This window comes from Anastrepha obliqua, chromosome 4 (genome assembly GCF_027943255.1).
Source record: "Anastrepha obliqua isolate idAnaObli1 chromosome 4, idAnaObli1_1.0, whole genome shotgun sequence".
NCBI lineage: Eukaryota > Metazoa > Arthropoda > Insecta > Diptera > Tephritidae > Anastrepha > Anastrepha obliqua.
Window position 1 is genome coordinate 74150029 of NC_072895.1, and position 20597 is coordinate 74170625.

Below are 20597 nucleotides of genomic sequence, written 5' to 3' on the forward strand. Positions count from 1 at the left end.
TTTGCTGCAGTGTTCTTAGGTAATGATTCCAGTCGATGTTGGGTCCTCGGATCCGAATGGCGAGTCCCAAACCCAGCGTACAACCAGCTATCCTGGAATGCTTTGCCTTCTCACGTTAGCTCACTCACCCAGATGATACTTGAGCTAATCTCGAGAGTTGTGAGCTGCTTGAACCATATGCAGAAGAATCGTTCTGGCCACTCCCAAGAGAATGGCGATCAGTAACTTTCCCCACTTGCTTGGCCTTATACATATGGAACCATCCTCCATCCTATTTTACTACTTCTACTTCGCTTCTCTCAAACTTTAGAACACTTTTCCTAGTCCGATATTTTAATTGTCTTTAGATCCTTTTGAGAATCTCCTTTATCGACTAAATCTTATCACTTCACTTAGCACTCGCGAAGTAGTGACTTAAGTCTTTAGAATAAAAAAAAGTCGCACAGGTCTACATATATTAGATGAATATGGGGCTTGCGGAACAGTATTATCGTAGTTTTTGGTATTGTAATCGAGTACCATGTGAGATATGTGAACCTGGAATGACATCGACTTCTGCTATCTCTCTAATATGCACATAAACAATTTGAGTACAACTTTCTGCTTTTTCTCGATGCTTCCTTCATTGACAGAGGCGAATGGACGACTGGAATGAGGTAAATCATCAACTACAAGACAGCTCGCTTTAAACACTTTGTATATTCTTCGTATACTCCTGTAGACTACTGAATATAATTTTAATATGAAATTTTGTTAGAAACACAAAAGTTTGACTCTCTTCTTAACTAGATGGCGAAATTCGGAGTACCGTGACATGTAAACAACTGACAAATATACCAACCGTCAGAAATTTAGCGATATCTAAATTTGTTTAAATGAATAATCCAGAGTACTTTTTAACAGAGACTTTTTTGGCATGCCAACCAACTAACTCCACACTACTTAACGTCAAAATGGTATTGTCCATTAACCTAAGAGGGAAAATCTTACTTTTTGCTTACTCTTTTCTACGCAATTTACAATATAAACCAATTCACATGTCAAACCAATAAAATGGCTAATTGTTTCATACTGCTATACCGGTATAGCAGTATGCACGACTTGTAGCCTCACAGCTACACCTACGTACTAAATCATTGTGGATATATTTTGCATGCGCGCAGATTCGTTTGCAGTTGTCACTCGATTTTAGCATAAAATCTATAATATTTTCTCCGTTTAATATACCACAAGTTTCGGGAGCATAGCGTGGGCATTGGAACAAGACGTGATCAGTGTCTTCTTCCCTATTCGCGCAGATTGGGCAGTTAGGGGAACTGTCAGGGCCGAATCTATGGAGGTATTTCCGAAATACTCCGTGCCCTGAAAGAAATTTTGTTAGGTGGAAGTTTGTTTCCCGATTGTTCCTTTCTAACCACGTCGTTAGAATGGGTATTAGCCCATGCGTCCATCTACTTTTCGGTGATCTGCTCCACCGGTCTTGCAGGTGGGCGATCGAACGACGCCTTTCTTCTAGCCCTGCTATAACGAAGAAAGCATCGTCCGAAATTGTACGGAAGCCGCAGATAGTTCGCAAAGCGCTTACCCGATAGGCGGCTGTCAGTTGTAAATTCAAATTTTGTTAGGCTTAATTCTAAAGCTAAAGCTGTGAATCTTTCATAGTTCAAATATTATATTAAAACACAAAAATCGTATGCTTAGGAGATAGGATGTGCTAAGTCGATTTAAGTAGATTTTCTAAAATTCCACAGATATTTTTTATATAAAATTTGATACGCTCAATTACAATAAATCATCTTTTACATCCAGCTATCTTTTTTATACTCTAATATCTCATTCTCTTTTTAGGCCGATCAATATTGCAGTGACTACTGCCGTCGCGAAAATGTAACAACTTTGTTGCATTCAGAAAAATATTATCAAATACATATCCCCTACAAGATGATATTAGTCTGTCGAGACGATAAAAGTTTAACATTTCACATTGTTCATGTACGGAATGATGAAAGTTTAAGTGTTGATATCGAAGACGGTGAAGAAGAGTCAAGTATCACAAAAACGTACGAAGCAATAAAAGACAAAAATAGAAGTATCAAATTAGAACGAGAAGATGAAGATCAAAATGTATTTGCAGTGTCAGTAAACATGCAAAATGCAACAGAGCCACAGGTGGGGACTACAATGGCAAATCCCAACGTTGACACCGGGCAAATGATTCTTCCACCAGAAGCGATTTATATGGTTAAATTGCAGAATGGTACAAATGTTACTGTTTTTACGGTAGGTGTGGGTGGAATGTGCAGAAGATGGATTTGAAAAAGTTGCCAGTTCATGTTAATAATTTATTGGGATTTAGTTGCAACTTACAAGTGAATTAAGATGTGTAGTTTTAAGAAGGTAAATTCAATGAATGTCAGCAGGTGTCGCCGATGTGTGTATAATGAATAGCTGAGGACAGTTGAAACTTTTAAACCTTTAAAGTGATGTACTTTACATCTTTGTTAGTTATTTAACATAAACTTGTTCAACTTGGAGTTTTCCTGCCAATGTACATGAAATCTGTTTATGTACACTTGTACTACAGCACCAAGACCACAAATTAAATGAGAAGTTCGACCAATGGATGTTCACGCGAATTATATTTGTAATGCGACTTTTCCCTTTGAATTATACAGTTTATTATGTCTATGACTTCCACCAAAATATATCAAAAATTTGAAATTAAATCCAAAATCGAGTTCTTATATAAATAAAATTTTTCATAAAGAGGCTCTTCAGATGATAGAAAAATTTCAGTTCGAAAGATGTGCATGAAGTTGCTTAAAAATTGTATCAACAAAGTCAAAAAATCACATTTTTGGAGATACTTACAATTTGCTCCAGTTTCCGTAAATTCGAATATATTTCAAAATTTTTGGTGGAAGTTTTAAAATATAAAAAAAATGAATATCAGCACCCCAATATGCATATACGAGTATAAAACAAAATGGTAAGAATTGATTTTCGTATGTTTATGTAGAGTAAATATACTGAAATTTTAACGTTAATTCATGGAAAAAAAGGCATATTTTTATCATTTTTTTTTGATGACACAGTTAAAATTTATTCGTCGAATCTTTTACTACATAAAACTATAGCATTTGAAGTATATTTTGTGAAATTTTCATCCAAAAATATTTAAAAATATGGCAATGGCAGAAATTATTCGGACGCATCTCAAAAAAAGTAGTTTTGCGGTGCCCCTCATAACTCGGCGTTAAATCATCTGAAATCAAAAAACCAAAGTTATTTCGTTAGATAATCGTTTTCTCCGGGTAACGCCGAGAGGGTTTTTTGAAATTAAAAATTTTTCGATTTTTGGGAACACGTTAAAGTCAAAAACACGATTTTCGCGTAAAAAATCGGTGAATTAGTTACCGTAAAAACAAAAGTATCAACAAATTCGAAAAAAACTCTTCGGCGTTACCTTGTAAAACATCTACAGAAAAAATGTTCAAAATTTCAAAAGGATCGGTGCAGTAGTTTCAAAATTATAAGGGGCACCGACTTTGAAAACGTAAGTTGTGGGAAAAACGCTTTAACGCTAACGCTAAACGCGATTGAGCCAGGTAGGTAGCAACACTGACATGGCTGTATCTGTGTAAGTTTTGCTCCGATTCATCTAAAATCTTCACAGAATATTCTTGAAAGGTTCTTCATTTAAAAAATCAAATTAAAAAAAATGCAAAAAAACAAATTTAAAAACGTTACGTTCAGATAACAAAAAGCAAAAACAAAAGGCAAAAAGCTTTAAAGGTTGTATATCTTGTATCTTAAATTGGAATCATTCCACTGATAGAAAATGAATTAATGCATTTATATACATATTTATACATAAGTATTTTCATTAACCGGTCATAAGAGGTAATTTTTACCTCCTTCCAGTCGAATGAAAGCCCCTTCACAATAACTGGACTCCGAAATGCCACCACCTACACGATTTCTGCTGTGGCAGTGAATGCTAAATATGAGTATTCCATAGTAACGAATGGGCAAAAATTTACAACCTTACAATATGGATATACACCCGGTGTGGTAAGCGGAATCGGTTTAAAGCGTTTTTTGGCAGATGAAACGAATGAAATGCGCTTAATGGCGGAAATCACCTGGAAACCACCTGAAGGTATGAGTAAAATTGTTGATTCATAGTCCTAATTTAATTAATATTTTATTAAGATGAGTATTGATATTTTTGTTTGGTTTCGACTACCTTAAGTATTGTAAATATATACAAGTAGGTATGCATATATAACTCTAAGTTGACGGGCATTCGCTAGTTTCCGGAGATAAAAACAAAAACAAAGAAGTGCTTTTCACGTACTGCATATTTAGTGAATACTTTTCAAAGACTGCACGTGTCAAGTTATTCTTAACCATAAGATTTTTAAGTAACTTTTTTCTACAATATTTTATTTCATATTTGCCCACAGATAAAACGTGCCACTACAATATACTCTATTTTGATGAGAATGAAGGATCCGATATGACGCCCATGGAAATACGTAATGTGAGTGTTTTCAATTACTTCATGCATATATGCATTTTAATAGAACCTTATGAGTGTGCTTTACTTCTTATTAACAAATATGCAAAGCCCTTAGAAGGATATTGCGTTGTTAGTGAGCGTTTCAGATTGTACTACGTTAGTCAATATATTGGAGGACACTCAACTCGAGTACTAGTGCTTACATGAGTAAAATCTTCATATATTTTAATTTTTGTGTAACTTCATTCATATACCATATTGCAACTTTGTCGTCCTTTGAAAGCAGAATCAATTAAATGCAGCAGAAATAGTTGAAAGGACAACTTATAAATCTTTTGAGATTATCTCGATATTTAGCACAAGCACAGTCACAAACATAGAATGGATGCATAAGTTTATAACAATTAAGAGCATTATTTTAAATGATTACCCCTGAGAGAGTTTCGTGAAATTTTTATTAATCTCATCATTTGACTACAACTTTTTTTTTTCAACGCTACTTAAAGTTCGGCTGTAGCATGATTTTTACCCATGATGAAGTTTCTTACTGTACACAATCATACTTCGCCAAGGAAAAAATTTCACTTCTTCTGCCTCGCAGGATCTGAAAAACATTAAATACATATATATGTATGTCAAATAATATTAATAACTCATAACTGCTCTACGGAATATGCCCTTACCTTTAAGTAAGTGGTTTTGAGTTAGAGAGAAAATGTTTAGCCCCTTTTTATTGCCACTTGCAACTTGTTGCATTTTCTACTTTTACTTCGCATCACTTACCTGTAGTGCTAATTGATGAAGTTTTCTACTCCAACATAGTCATACAGAATGTTAATGTGCAAATAAATACATTTTTTTTTATATATAATGATTTGCTTTAAACTTGTATTTTTGCACAATTTAGTAATTACATTCTCTTATTTTTGTTTTCCGTCTTTCTATGGGACGCGATGCCTTTTTGTTGTCCCGCGTATTATTTCATGGAAACAGCCACGCCAGTTATACACTTATACTTTGGAGAATTTGACTTTTTCAGCTGTCTACAAGGTGGGTATACGCGCGAAGAACACGAACAATTCAAATAAGGAGAGTGAAATGCGGTGGCTCACTATAACGGCGCCATCCTGTGCGGAATGGTACAACTACAATTTCAACATTTGCCGTAAGTTATGGAAAAAAACACACAAAAAATTTGTTAGGAGCAAAGTAAATGAAGGCTTTAAGGTTATTTTTTGGGGTAAAAAACCGCAAGGAATAAGTATTTGAAAAATAAAAAAACTTTTTAAAAATTAAGTTTAACAATTTGTAAAAAAATATATGTAGTATAAAACTTCAGTTCATTCCCTATAATTCATGTCAAGGATTTTAATTTGAAATATAATATTACATTGTTGTAATAAAACCGAAAATATGGAATTACCATTGAGAATACCAATCTTTAAATAAAATTTTCATTTTATAAAACGTTTTCAAATATTCAATAACTCAGCCTGGTCATATGAAACTCAATTTGCACGGTTTTGCAGTTTTTTTAAGAATATGAAGCTTTCGTTAGGTCATGTTTATATGGGAAAATGGTCAGCATTGCTATCATGTTTTTTTTTTAGCTGTACTATGTTTGTGGGCATCCTAAAGTGCAGTAGCTACATGGAAAGTCTCAAGTCCTGATACTGATCCCATTGCATATTATATATCGCTAAAAAACTTAAAATAATAAAAAAAAATACCAGTCTAACGGTTAGACTTGATAGAAGTGAAACCTTCCGTAAAACAAACTGAGAGAGAATAAGACGAAAGCAGCATTAGGAGCGGGATAATTATAGGTTCATTATAATAAAGTTCATATTTTATTTTCTTCATTTTATCATTATTCATCCTCAATGTTTTCAATTTCAACAAATGATACGAGTGGCTTATGATAGATAAAATATGATACAAATGCTTTGGTTTCGATGTTGTCAAAAAAATACCCAAACGGACCAAAGAAACAGACTTACAAATTCCTTCCATTTTCGTCTACTTGTATTCATATAAAAATTTATGTCTCTTCCCACCAAAGCTAAATGTATTAGTATATTTTTTCTTGTATTTATTCAAAGCCGAAATCCCGGCGGTACTGCAATACCGGGTCAACCCGTGGCAGAGAAGGAGCAAGCCCCTAAAACACTCCGCCCATTTCCAAAAATCAGTTTAACATTTGTTGTCCTCCGATGGAGGATCTATCAGATGTTAACCTGATAACCACACTACCTAGTCAATACATTTTAAATAATAAACCTAATAAAACTTTTGAGAATTACACGCTCACAAAAAATATTTATATCAACATACTAGCAAACCCGGCCCCCTTCGCTGGGCACACTAAAATAGAATAGATATGGTTTAGAACAGAAAATATATGCTTTTCATATTATTTATTTCTTTATTCTTTATTCAAGTGCTTTGGCATTAACAATATTTTTTGTTTTTCTATTTGTTTTTGAGTAAATATAAAATATAAATTGAAAATCAGGAAAAAAGAAGATTGTTTTTAAATTTCAAATCAACGCATATGATCATCCATGAATTTTTCGTTTCAATTTATATGTTTTATTAAGCATTGGAGCTTTTTTAACCATTATCCATTTATATTTTTCAAAAAAAAAAAACGAAAAAAATTTTTTTTCCACGAACACATAATTTCATTCGGATTTCACATTAAATTCTCAAATTTCGTAAGAAATTATTCACTGTTCCAAAATCCACTCCAAAAAAATTCACAAACAATTTTTACATGTTGCACTTACTTTTTCCTTATGGCATCCAAATCAGAAAGAAATATTGACACATTGTAACTCACACTGTCAATTTGACAGTTCAGTTCCGCCCCAAGCGTTAAAAAAGTAAGCGACATTATGGCTGGTTCAAAAGAACGATGTACCCGTTGCCAGTGCTCCGAATTACAACCACATTTTACGAAACCCATTTTCAATACTTACTTAACAATGTGCGTAAGTTTGGTTTAATTCGGTGCAAAGACACGGCGGGTCCACGTTTTGGCATATATTTCGAGACCCTAGTCATCAATAGGTATGAAAATTACCCCGTATTAAAGCACTTATCAACAGCTTTCATTTGATACCCATATTGTACATACACAACCAAAGGTTACCCGGGTCCACGTTTTGACCTATATCCCGAGACCCCAGTCACGTAGCGGCATGAAAAATACTTTGTACTAAAGTAGTCACCAACAGCTTTCATTTGATACCCATATTGTACTTACACGTCCGAAGGTTACCCGGGTCCACGTTTTGACCTATATCTCGGGACCCTATCTACCAATAGGTATTCAAACTATACGGAAATCATCTTCAATACCTACTTAACAATGTGCGTAAGTTTGGTTTAATTCGGTTCAAAGACACGGCGAGTCCACGTTTTGGCATATATTTCGAGACCCTAGTCATCAATAGGTATGAAAATTACCCCGTATTAAAGCACTTATCAACAGCTTTCATTTGATACCCATATTGTACATATACAACCAAAGGTTACCCGGGTCCACGTTTTGACCTATATCTCGAGACCCCAGTCACAGAGCGGCATGAAAAATACTCTGGACTAAAGCATTCACCAACAGCTTCCATTTGATACCCATATTGTACATACACAACCAAAGGTTACTCGGGTCCACGTTTTGACCTATATCTCGAGACCCCAGTCACAGAGCGGCATGAAAAATACTCTGGACTAAAGCATTCACCAACAGCTTCCATTTGATACCCATATTGTACATACACATCCGAAGGTTACCCGGGTCCACGTTTTGACCTATATCTCGAGCCCTATTTCCAAAATAAAATATAATCCATGTTACTCGTGGATAATGTAGCTTTCGAATGGTGAAAGAATTTTTAAAATCGGTCCAGTAGTTTTTGAGCCTATTCGTAACAAACAAACAAACAAAGTTTTCCTCTTTATATATTAGTATAGATAATATAACGCTTCGTAACTAAATAACTTTTAGGCCAGCGACGACAGCATGGCGCGGTAGCAGAGCGATTAGCAATGTGAGCTTCCGATCCAAAATCCTTGGTTCGAATCACAAGAAAAAATAAAAGTTATTTTTATTTAGTTCGTCGCTACTTTTATATCAACATATAATATAACGCTTTGTAGCCAAGTTGGTCGCTTTTTTCGTTTCACTTTTCCTCAAATCACTCCCAACGATTCTAAAGAAGTTTTCACTTCAAAAATAACATCAAACGAATGTTGCTTAAAATATGCAATACCATAATATATTTTCATTGCAAATTTTTTGCAATAGGAACTTCACCAAGGTCAGTAATTTCCAATACTCAGTAATAAATATGGCGTGACATAAGAACTAAGAAAAACTTGTGATTATAAGTAAACGTGTACAAATAAAAACTTTTGAAATTTGTACACTTGGCGAAATTGGCCTCATATACAGTCTAAGACATAAAAATGCAGATACCAAAATTTTTGCTGCAATATTTATTTTATTGTAAAGGGTGGGCCATGTAAAATTGTCTTTTTGAATCGGCTATAAAAAAAACTAATCAATATTTTTTCAAACTTTTTTTTTATTTTGAAGATTGAACATTGTCATTTATGAATAAAAAATAATATCGTTCAAATGACTGCCATGACTGGCTTTACAGTAGGCCACTCGATCAACCCAATTTTTAAGCACATTTTCGATTGTTTGGGTTCCAATTTCATGAATGGCAACTTTGATTTCGTGTTTTAAAGCATCAATCGTCTCTGGATGACTTGCATAGCATTTGTCCTTAACGGCTCCCCACAAAAAATAGTCCAACGGGCTTAAATCACAGCTCCGAGGCGGCCAATTGATATTGGAATTTCGGCTGATTATTCGGTTTTCAAAAATGGTAGCCAAAAGTTCGAGTGTAACTTTGGCAGTGTGACAAGCTGCACCGTCCTGTTGAAACCAAATGTCGTCCATGTCATCCTCTTCAATTTTTGGAAACAACTCGTTGAGCATGTCACGGTAACGCTCACCATTTACTGTAACCACGGCTCCTCGCTCATTTTCGAAAAAAAATGGCCCGATGATGCCGCCAGACCAAAAACCACACCAAACAGTGACTCGTTGTGGATGCATTTGTTTCTCTACAGTAACGTGTGGATTTTCTGAGCCCCAAATCCGACAATTTTGCTTATTGACGTAGCCACCGATGTGAAAATGAGCTTCATCAGAAAATATGATTTTTCGGTAAAAATGCTCATCTTCGGTCAAACGATTTTCTGCCCATTGAGCGAACCGAAAACGGTTCAGTTCTTGCACCAATTGAACTTTATAAACTTTCATACCGAGGTCTTTAAGCAAAATTCTCCTCAAAGAAGTGCGTGAAATATTCAATTCTTGAGAACGATGACGAGTTGAGGTTGTTGGATGTTCACGCACATTTGCGGCTACAGCAGCAATGTTTTCGGGAGTACGCACTGTAGGAGCACGTTCACGTGTTGTTTTATCCATTAACATCACGAACACGATTAACAAATTGATCCACAAACTGTCTTGTTGGCAAATCTTTTTTTTTTAATTTTTTTTTCACATTTCTCACAGTTTGAGTAGTAGACTCACCACTTTGGAAATAGGTTTTCAATATTTCCCAATTTTGTTCAAGCGTATAGCGCCCCATTTCGTAAATGTCAAACCTTTATGTAAATTATGAACTCATTTGACATGTCATTTGTGTTACCATTCTCAAAAAATAGGTGGTTGAAAAAGCAAACGCTGCATGGCCCACCCTGTATATGCGATAAAAAGGATTGAATTTATATTGTATTTCTGGCTTAAAGTGGAAAAATGAACTTTGACGGTTGAAAACGGTTTTATTGGTTTTCAAAATATCCGGCAACGCGAACACATATTTTTTATAATAAGGTCATCAAGCAAAATCTTATTGACGCTCGCCATACTAATGCCAACAACAACTGATTTCGTACGACCTTCCCGCAATTCGTCGGTGAACGAAAGCGACCACGTGAAAATTCACCAGTTGTTTGCGGTGATAAAAGATGGTGCTTGCTCAACTTATATTGATTTTAGTTCATCGATGCATTCTTTATGAGCAAATGAATTTTAAAGCCACAATGGCACTAATCTGGCTCACAGATCAAGCCGTGCTAAGTGCGTAAAATATGCCAAACTTTCCAATGGAAACATCAGCTGGCACCTGCTAGAAATGCCCAAAGCCAGAAATTTAAGAGACAGTCTTCGTTTAAAAATGGTTTTTAATAAATATTATGCACATTTTTAGATAATAATCTTTTTAGTATGATTTGAACTGTGATCTACTTTATCTGTGCAAATAATTGAAATGGATTTGGCTATTCCTCAAACAACTGTGTATCTGAGGAACTGGGTCTTTAAGCCTTCGTGAGATCAACTTCCAATGAGATCACTTCCAATATATTCAGAAAATTCAAAATACAAGTTTATTCCTCAAAAGTGATATTATCGCCTGCAAGTTCTCGAAGCATTTCTGGAACTCTATTTTCAATATATCCATTAGAGCCGTCTTCACTTTTTCCATTACTTCCTTCCGGTTGTTAAAACGCGTCCCTCAAGTGATTTTTTGACTCGATCTAATAGGGAGCTGTATCAGGTGAATTCAATGACTGTTGGATAGTATTCGTTCCGCTCTTGATCAAAAATTCACGGATAATGATGGCACTACGCGACGGTACGTTAGCAGGCAGCAAAATCAACGAGTTGTTTTTCCACAAATCCTTTCGTTTTTTTTGGCGAATTGTTTCACGTAATCTGTTTGATGAATGCCGAATACAGCCTGGGAAATTATTTCTTTGGCGGTTCCTTGTTTGCATGAAATTTAGGTTCTTTAGAATCAACTTTGCAGCAACAAGGCACAAACCCAAATCATTAGCTAGAATGCCCTGAGCGAAACTATAAGCAACGTTCAAATCCTCTGTTAATTCTCTGGTGGTTAATCTGCGGTTATTGATCAACTTTTTGATGATGGTTTCATCTGTCACTTTATTTATGGTTTCATCAGTTTTCCATGTTGACGACCTGGCCCCACGCTCTTCATCCTCGATGGAATCACGACCTCTTTTGAAGCTTGCATGCCGCTCGTAAATGGCTGTTTTCTTTAGAGTATCATTACCGAAACAGTTTCCCAATATTTCTAAGGTTTTCGCACCATTGAATCCTTTTTTAACGCAAAATGTAATACAAACATGTTGTTGCAGATTTCAAACCATTTCTAAAACTGTAAAAAATCAAAAACAAGTGCAGAGGTACATTTACTCTAGACGGCGTAACTTTTACAAAAGTTTAGAGCTTCACCTGGTTGTTTCGAGAACTTTTTTTCCAAGTTTTTCAAACCACAATTTTTTCACTTGTTCTTCCTGCATGACCAAGTATCCTGTTTGTCACCTTATTTTCTAAGTAGATGTTTGTCACTGATTCTCCTATTTGTGTGAACTTTGTTCCGAACTTGTGTGCACTTTGTTATTTGAATCTCAATATGATAAAAATATTTACAACTTTAACTTTTTGACATTCAAGTAAGCAATGTGCGGCTACACTTCTTCTTAGTGACATATTTACTTGCACTACGTTATCAGTTTCGAAGCTCGTGATGAAACTTTTAATGTTTAGTTTTTATATAAATATATACATATGTACCTATAAAAGTACCATAACCGCATTTTCAGGCTTAGTAAATTTCATCAAAATTCAATACTTAACAACTTAATACTTACTGTTTTATTGTGCCACATTGTATAATACATATTCGCTAAGAACTTTTCAGTGAACTGAACTTGATTAGCTTATTGTCCTCATTTAGTGATTACTTAAATTGTTTTAGTAGGTACGAGGTGTGTTCCAAAAGTAAAGGGAATTTAAATTTTCTCAAAATATATTTATTTATTCATCAATTTCTGTTTTATCTCCTTGAAATTAGTCCCCCTCAGATATAATACACGTGTGCCAGCATTTTTTCCAATCCTCGAAGCAGTTCTGATTGGCACTTTTTGGTATGTCCTTGAGCTCTCTCAGCGATTCGGTTTTTATCTCTTCAATCGTCGCAAAACGCCCTCTTTTCATGGGTCTCTTCAATCTTAGGAACAGGAAAAGGTCGCAGGGGGCCAAATCTGGTGGCATTATAAGCGTGTTGTTTTGGCCAAATAATCTCTCACGAGCAAAGATGAGTGAGCAGGTGCATTATAATGATGCAAAAGCCATACATTTTTTTCCACAATTTCGGGCCTTTTTTTTCGTATTGCTTCACGCAAACGACGTATAACTTCAAGGTAATACTCTCTATTTACGATCTTGTGGTAAGAACTCCAGATGCACTTCGCCATAGAAAACGGTGTGTAAAACCTTGACATTTGATCGAGCTTAGCGTCCTTTTTTTGGTCTTGGCTCTCCTCCATTGGGACGATTGAGCTTTGAATTCGATGGCATAAGCATATACCCATGATTCGTCAACAGTTATAACCCTTTTAAGCAAATCTGAATCATCGTTGACGTTATTCAATAACTCCTGAGCGATGTAATTTTGGAACGAACTTCGCTGCTACACGCTTCATACCCAAAATTTCCGAAAAGATTACGTGGCATGGAGCCAACCGATATGACGACATCTTCAGCAACTTCTCTAATTGTGATTCGACGATACTTCATAACAATTTTTTTCTTCTTCTTCTTAATTGGCGCGATAACCACTTACGCGATTTTGGTCGAGTTTAATAAAGCGCGCCAGTCGGGTCTTTCTCGTGCTAATCGGCGCCAATTGGACACACCAAGTGAAGCCAACTAAATATTTTGTAGTGAAACCCGATTATTTGATCAGGTACTAATAAAAATATATTATTAATTAATAAGTAAATAGTTCACATTCACATGTTATTGATGGTAGTCAATAATATTTTTTAAAGATTATTTTGTAAACCCTGCCATTAAATATGGGATACAATTTCATTGAATTAACTTCCACGGCTGGCGTTGCAGTAGGTAATCTATTCTGTAAACTAGATTTTCACGTACATATTCGCGAGTTCTAGTGTGCACATTCTTCACGTCCCTGGCGGGTTGGTGTGAGAGTTATCAATAAGGGCAATATACTATGGAATCCAATGGAATCAAATGTCAGCTAGTGGAGGGCTAATTCACATTACGATTTAACCACATCCGGCATACCACGGATGTCATCTTAATGTTTCTTTATCTATCAAACTCAAAAAATCTTTAGTGAAAATTCCAAATGCCTAAAGGACCACCCCATATTTGTATAGTACATTCTGTCAAAAAGTACCGGGAATTGTTCAATAAAACGCAAGGTAATTGCTTAATCATCAAAATCTGTTTTGTCGCCTTCAAAATAGGCTCCATTCGAAACAATACACATATGCTTATGATTAGTCCACTCATCAAAGTACCTTTTAAACGCGTTTCAAGAGATCTTCTTCAGCTCCTTCAGCGAATTCTCCTTTTTATCGACTCAAAGCGGCGTCCGCGGAGTGGCAATTCAAGTTTTGGGGAAAGGAAAAAGTCAGAGGGCGGTAAATCCGGTGAATACGGTGGTTGATCGGTGATATTTGTCGAGTTCTTGGTCAAAAAAGTGTTCACAATATGAGCCTTGTGAGACGGTGTGTTATCGTGGTGCAAGGACCATGAGTTTTCTTTCCATAAATTGGGCCGTTTCCTACCCACATTCTCTCTCAAATGTCGCATAACTTCTATTTTTTAGTTACCGTTTATTTACAGTTTGGAACGAATTCCGAGTGCACAACACCATGATAATCAAAGAAAACGAGTGGAATAACTTTCACTTTTGACCGATTTTGACATGGTTTTTTGGGTTTCGGCTCATGTTGGTAGCGCCATTCAGCCGCCTGTTGACTGGTTTGCAAACATGCCTTCAGGGGGCTGGTTTATAAGGTCAAAAAAATCAATTTTATTTTTCGTTTTAAGCGATTCCTAATATATTTCAGAATATTCACACAAAGTTACAGAGCCTAATTCTCAATATTTCCGTAGATACAAAGCCAAAGGTAGGCGAGCGTTAGGCAGTTACGCTGTGACCGGAGAGCTATAGTACAAACTTTATCTTCTTTTCTCGACTTTTCATTTTTATGATTTTTTTGAATTGGCGTACATGAATGAAAAAAAACGAATGAATCTTTTGAAATGAATCATAGCTTGTTCCCTTCAGTATTAAATTCTCTTCTATTTGAACTAACAAAATAGATAAAAAAAAATGTTCAAGATTTTTATACCAAGTTGAAGTGAATTTTTTTTTTATAGAAAGGCATTTTTTTCTTTGGAAACTCCAGCGTTGCAGCGCTTTACTAATTTTTATGTTAAACATTTTTTTCAACTTATTTTAACCAGTACAAAAATTTTTTATACTTTTTAAACGTTCATTAAAAGATAGAAAAAACTTTGCAGTGCTAAATTAATTTTTTCTTTAAAAAAAAAAATCGCAAAGAGATGCAATTTTTAGACCTCATAAACCAGGCTCCCCCCTTCAGCCACCTTCTTCCGATAAATTTTTTGGAAGAAATTCAACTCTCTTGCAACGAGTCGAACAGCCACGCGTCTCATGCCCAATTGATGGTGTAAAATGTTGCGAATTGATTCGTGGGACACGTTAAGGTCACGAGCTACCTCTCTCAAACTTAAATAATGGTTTTTCAGCACCATTTCCTTGACTTTGTCGACATTTTCGTCCATTGAAGACGTTGATTGACGACCAGGTCAGGGCAAATCTTCCACGACTTCTCGGTCCTCTGAAAAAGCCTTATACCACTCCTAGACCCGTGTTTTTGATAAAGCACACTCACCATAGGCTTTCTGTAACATTTTCAACGATTCGGCACGCGGAATCTCGTTCAAAACGCAAAATTTAAGACAAATTCTTTGTTCGATATTTTTATTCATAGTGAAAATCGCAGAGCACACCTGCGGTTGACTGATATAATTAAATGCCAAAAACAAGCTAATTGAGAGATCACGCTCAAACTTCGCGACATTATAGAGGACAGTTGTACCAACGTTCCAACAAAAAAAAAAAAAAAATTAGACATACAAGTATGTGTAACGCGCACTTTTTAAATGAACTATTCCCGATATTGTTTTGACAGAATGTATGTGTGCGTACGTATGTACTCATTTTGATGAGTAAATATAACACAACAATAACCCATTTGCGAAAATCAATCGCAGCTCTTCCATACAGAATATGTTTTCAGTCTTATCGGGCAGATGATATACCAAATGCATTTAGAGATGACTGCCTTCAATGCGTCAATGCACTTACATTGACAGCAAGCATTTGCCTTGTAATTAACTCTACTCCTAGCGACGCTGATGTGCTCGTTGAGAGATTTAATGATTGTTAGACGGCCATACTTAGGCACATATACCTATGATGCACATGCATACACCCACCTAGGGTGCTCTGTAGACAAGACTACGCATTTATGAATGTAGGTATGCAGGTGCTTTTGAACACTTATGAGTAGTCCCGTACCTGCCAATGATAATAACAGTAATCATAACAAATGCGGTGAATTATAGATAATGGCATTCAGATAAGTGTGAGTGCCACAGGTATGAAATATTTTACTTATTCTGACTTAAAAATAGACGTAGCAATTGTAGTGCATATTAAATCCAAAATTCGACTAACAATAATTAATTTTTTTTCAATTTCAGTTTTATCTGCATCTTTATCTCTATCTCTATCTCTATCCAATCTTTGTCTCTATTTCTATGTTCTGTATCTTTGTCTTTATTTTACTCTTTATCCTTAACTGTATAAATATACTTACCTTTATTATTTTTCTCATCTACATACTCACCTTCACCTTTATGCTCATATGAATATGAATCTAGTAGCGTTTTCTTTTCTTGAAAAAAAAAAAATATCACCACTTACCATGTAGGTATTACCATGCGTTTTGTAAAGATGTTGCGTACTTCGTGTGGGAAAATTTTAGATCACCACAAATTATACATGAAATATAACGATTTACTTCTCCATTTACCATTTCCATAAGCCGCTGCTTTTAATGTTGTTTTAATTCAATATCAGTGTAAAAGCATATATTTAGGATGTACATATGTACGAGGGTGGATTGATAAGTCTTTAGAATTGCGACACCTATCGGTCATTAATTTACTTAATTACTGTGATCGTTAAAAGTGAACTGTCAAAAGCGAGCTGTAAAAATTTCATAACATATGGTCAAACGGTACTTTTTTGAGAATTATTTTTGCAAAACACTATTGTATTTTTATAAAAATGGAAAAAAGTGAACTTCGTGCTGTTATAAAGTACTTTCATTTAAAAGGTTTAAACCAGAAACAAATTATTGGAGAGTTGCAGACAGTATTAGGGGAACATGCACCCTCAAATGCAACAGTTTACAATTGGGTAAACGAGTTTAAACGTGGTCGGATAAGCACCACAGATGAGCCACGCTCTGGGAGGCCAAAAGAGGTAACGACTCCAGAAACGGTGGAAAGTAAAAAACTGTTACACAAGATCGATGAATTAAATTGAGAGGGATTGCTGACATTGTGGATGATCATTAGTTATGAACGTGTGCATAACATAATACATGATGAATTGGGTATGAAAAAGATTTCAGCAAGATGGGTGCCGCGTTTGCTAACTCCTCTGCAAAAAATGAACCGAATGTCGACTTCAAAAGTTGGTTTAGACATGTTTAACAGAAATCCATAGGAATTTTTGCGTCGTTTCATAACGATGGATGAAAGTGGATCCACCACTATACACCAGAGTCTAAAGAACAGTCCAAACAATGGGTAGAACGTGGCTCAAGTGCTCCAAAGAAGGCAAAGGTCGTTGCATCAGCTGGTAAGGTTATGGCATTTATTTTTTGGGATGCACAAGGTATAATTTTCATAGATTATCTTGAAAAGGGTAAAACCATCACAGCTGAATGTTATTTATCTTTGTTGGATACATTGGACCAAAATATTAAGCAAAAACAGCCACATTTGAAGAAGAAGAAAATCCTCTTTCATCATGATAACGCTCCTTCACATTCATCTTGGGAAATGCAGGAAAAAATAAATGAGTTAGGCTATGAATTGCTCCCTCATCCGTCATATTTGCCAGATTTAGCTCTCAGTGACTTTTTCCTTTTTCCAAATATGAAAAAATGGCTCGGCGGAAAAAGATTTGTGTCAAATAGTGAAGTTATAGCTGAAACAAATGCTTATTTTGAAGGTTTTGAAAAAAACTTATTTTAGAGATGGAATAAATATGTGATTATGTTGAAAAATAAATCAATTTTTTGTTAAAAAACCAATGCCTAGTTCTTCATTCTAAAGACTTATCAATCCACCCTCGTATACATATTTTGGCACTTGTTTTAGAATAATTTAAATAATTTGGGTAATTGTCTTTCATTCAAAAGAGATGTAAAAAAAATAGAAATGTTCCAGTTCCAAGTATATTTCGATTTTCACTCTGCACCTGCTAAATTAGTCAATACTGTTTTTTTACCCTAACTTTATTCGGCCCACTTGTTAGAATGAAAGAAAAAATGAGAGACTATCTTCATGTTCTAATATGATAACGACTCCAAGCATACGACGAAAATCGTGAAGAAATGGGTCAATAACCAAGAACTTGAAGTCATCAAGTTTCCAACACAAAGTTTAGACATAAATCCAATTGAAAATTCTTGGGCTTACCGTAAAAATTAGCTTGTTATCCAAGTTGAACTTTCTCATATATTAGAATAAATCAACTTAGTGAGAGAGTGAAATGAGAATGCCAAAATATTATATTTCGTCAAATTCTATTTACTATTTAATGCTCAACCTCATAAAGCTGCAATAAAGTTAAAAGTTGTTGGACGAAACACCAAGTTTCATAAAACTTTGACCTGGTGCAAAATGGGGTTTATGAAGTTTTGTACTTAAGTGCATGTATTTTTTTATTATTTCATAAAACTATTAGATCTGATTTTGTTTTTTTACTAATGAATTGTAATTCAATAAATTAATTTTTTTTTGTGTTAACTAATGAAACAAATATATTTAGTTTTTGTTTTGGGAGACATTGACTCATTTTTGTCTCATATTGCAAAAGATATTTATTTTCCCGCACAATATTTCATTATTCTAACTTTAGTGTATGATACAATTTAAAAGCAAAATTTGAATGAATTTTGAAGTACTATTGATAAAACAAAAAGGATGTCTTAAGAGGATAAACTCTGAGTAACTGGTCCAACTATATGAAATCGACTTCGGAGCTCAAAGGAACATATCGAACTCTTTAAGTCTAAAATAATAAATAATGAAAATCTTTCAATATACGCTTTAAATACACGGGTGGATTTTTAAGTTTTTTTTTTTTGTATAGCTGGTCTTAATACATAATTATTTCCTTGAACGCTCACCTCAACAGAATTAGGGTTATAAACTTGTATTTGTATGGAATGCTGCTAGAAGATACATATGTGAATGCCCGCCCTTCAATCACGACAGTTACATTGGCTTTGGCGAGATGATTCTCATAGATGTCCTTTTCGTATTATCAATGCGAAGCTCTACCTGGTTATGTTCCAGAATATGTATGTAGGAACTTTAGAAGGAGTGGTTGATCAGTCTAAAATATGAGCTGCATACTTTAGGTGCAATGGACAAATCTTTGTGAGAGACTCTTAATCACCAAATAAAAAAACAATTTTCGATGCTAGGAAAAGAAAAAAAAATTTTTTTTTCAGACTCTACGAGTTGCAATGAATATCTATATATTAATACGGAGAGCAAAATTTTGTCTTACCTGTTTTTAGTATTTACAGTCAGAGAAAACAGTTGAAACATATACCAATGGATAGCATACGAGGAGACGGTTTGCACAATGTATTAAAATAGATACATGAGTGAATAGGTTCATGTAAAATTAATAATTATACTTCGAAGGTATTGAGGTAAGCCGGTGCGTATGAGTACTGCGCAGAGGTAGAGAGCAATTTGCTGAGATGTTACGTATACGACAAGGCAGATTTGCATGAGCTTGTTTTGGCATAAATTAATATTTGTTAATGATATCCCTGATTTCATTTTAGAATTATAATACAAATTCTGCGCGTATTAAGAGACTTACCCGCGTGCTAAGGGATCTCAATAGGATATCGAGTTCTATTCCGCTTGACTTTTCCGTGTGAAGAAAGGAGGTTTTAGAATTTATTTATTTAACTATCTTTAATAATTTAAGCTTATATTACGTTTGAGAGGTCTGTAATAAACTTTACTATATGTTAGACTTGAAATAAGCGAAACAAAATGAACTGAAATTAAAATTTAGACGGTGTATTTTAAGAGGTTTAGAATTTTAAATGATAATAAATACAAAACTGAAATATTATTAAAACGTGTATTTTTTTCTTATAAACTGGTTGATAATTTCATGGTGTTTGTTTTTTGGGTATGATATGCGGCTTGCGTCTGCCACGGCTACGAGTTACATGTTCCGTTTGATGAGTACAATTTTTGACTACATTTCCCAATAAATCTGAATAATAAATTTAAAGAAGCACAATCAACCAAACTGGCTTCAACTCTTGCGCGTGCTGTATTTTTCGTTTTCGAAAGACAAAAGCTAACAAGTTGAGACCGATGACAAATCAACATTTCGGCGTCTTCTGCGGTATTGGAAGTATTCTGTGGAAGCAAGGTGTATCTATACAAGATGTTGACATTCGAGCAACAACAACGTTTTTAAAATTAGAAATGTCAAAGGAAGAGAAAAGAAGAATGTAATAAATGGCAAATAGATAAATTTGGTTCGTTGCGCATACCCAATGCAACAAGTCATCCCATTTTACTGTCATTTACAAATCAAAACCGAACCGAAGAAGAAGAAATCAGCTACTCTAATCAACACACCAAACCTTACTGAGCAGATATGTCAACACAGTATTGCCATTGTCAAACACAGTTTGCCACTGTCAAACCATAGTTATCGATATTGAAACTTCTCATGCAGCTAAACAAAGCCTCCTAGACATATTT

At 34.9% G+C, this 20597-nt stretch overlaps 1 protein-coding gene and 1 pseudogene across 2 annotated transcripts in view; one reads left to right on the top strand and one right to left on the bottom strand.

The window, feature by feature from the left end:
• Nucleotides 1–20597, top strand: part of LOC129245176 (tyrosine-protein kinase receptor torso) — a 130295-nt gene that overhangs the window by 48079 nt on the left and 61619 nt on the right. For both annotated transcript variants that reach the window (XM_054883198.1, XM_054883199.1), the window contains exons 5-8: nt 1849–2280; nt 3925–4162; nt 4470–4546; nt 5519–5690. In XM_054883198.1, the coding sequence (XP_054739173.1) occupies nt 1849–2280; nt 3925–4162; nt 4470–4546; nt 5519–5690 (919 nt within the window). The remainder of the gene's footprint in view (nt 1–1848; nt 2281–3924; nt 4163–4469; nt 4547–5518; nt 5691–20597) is intronic.
• Nucleotides 6618–6801, bottom strand: LOC129246545 (U2 spliceosomal RNA; annotated as a pseudogene).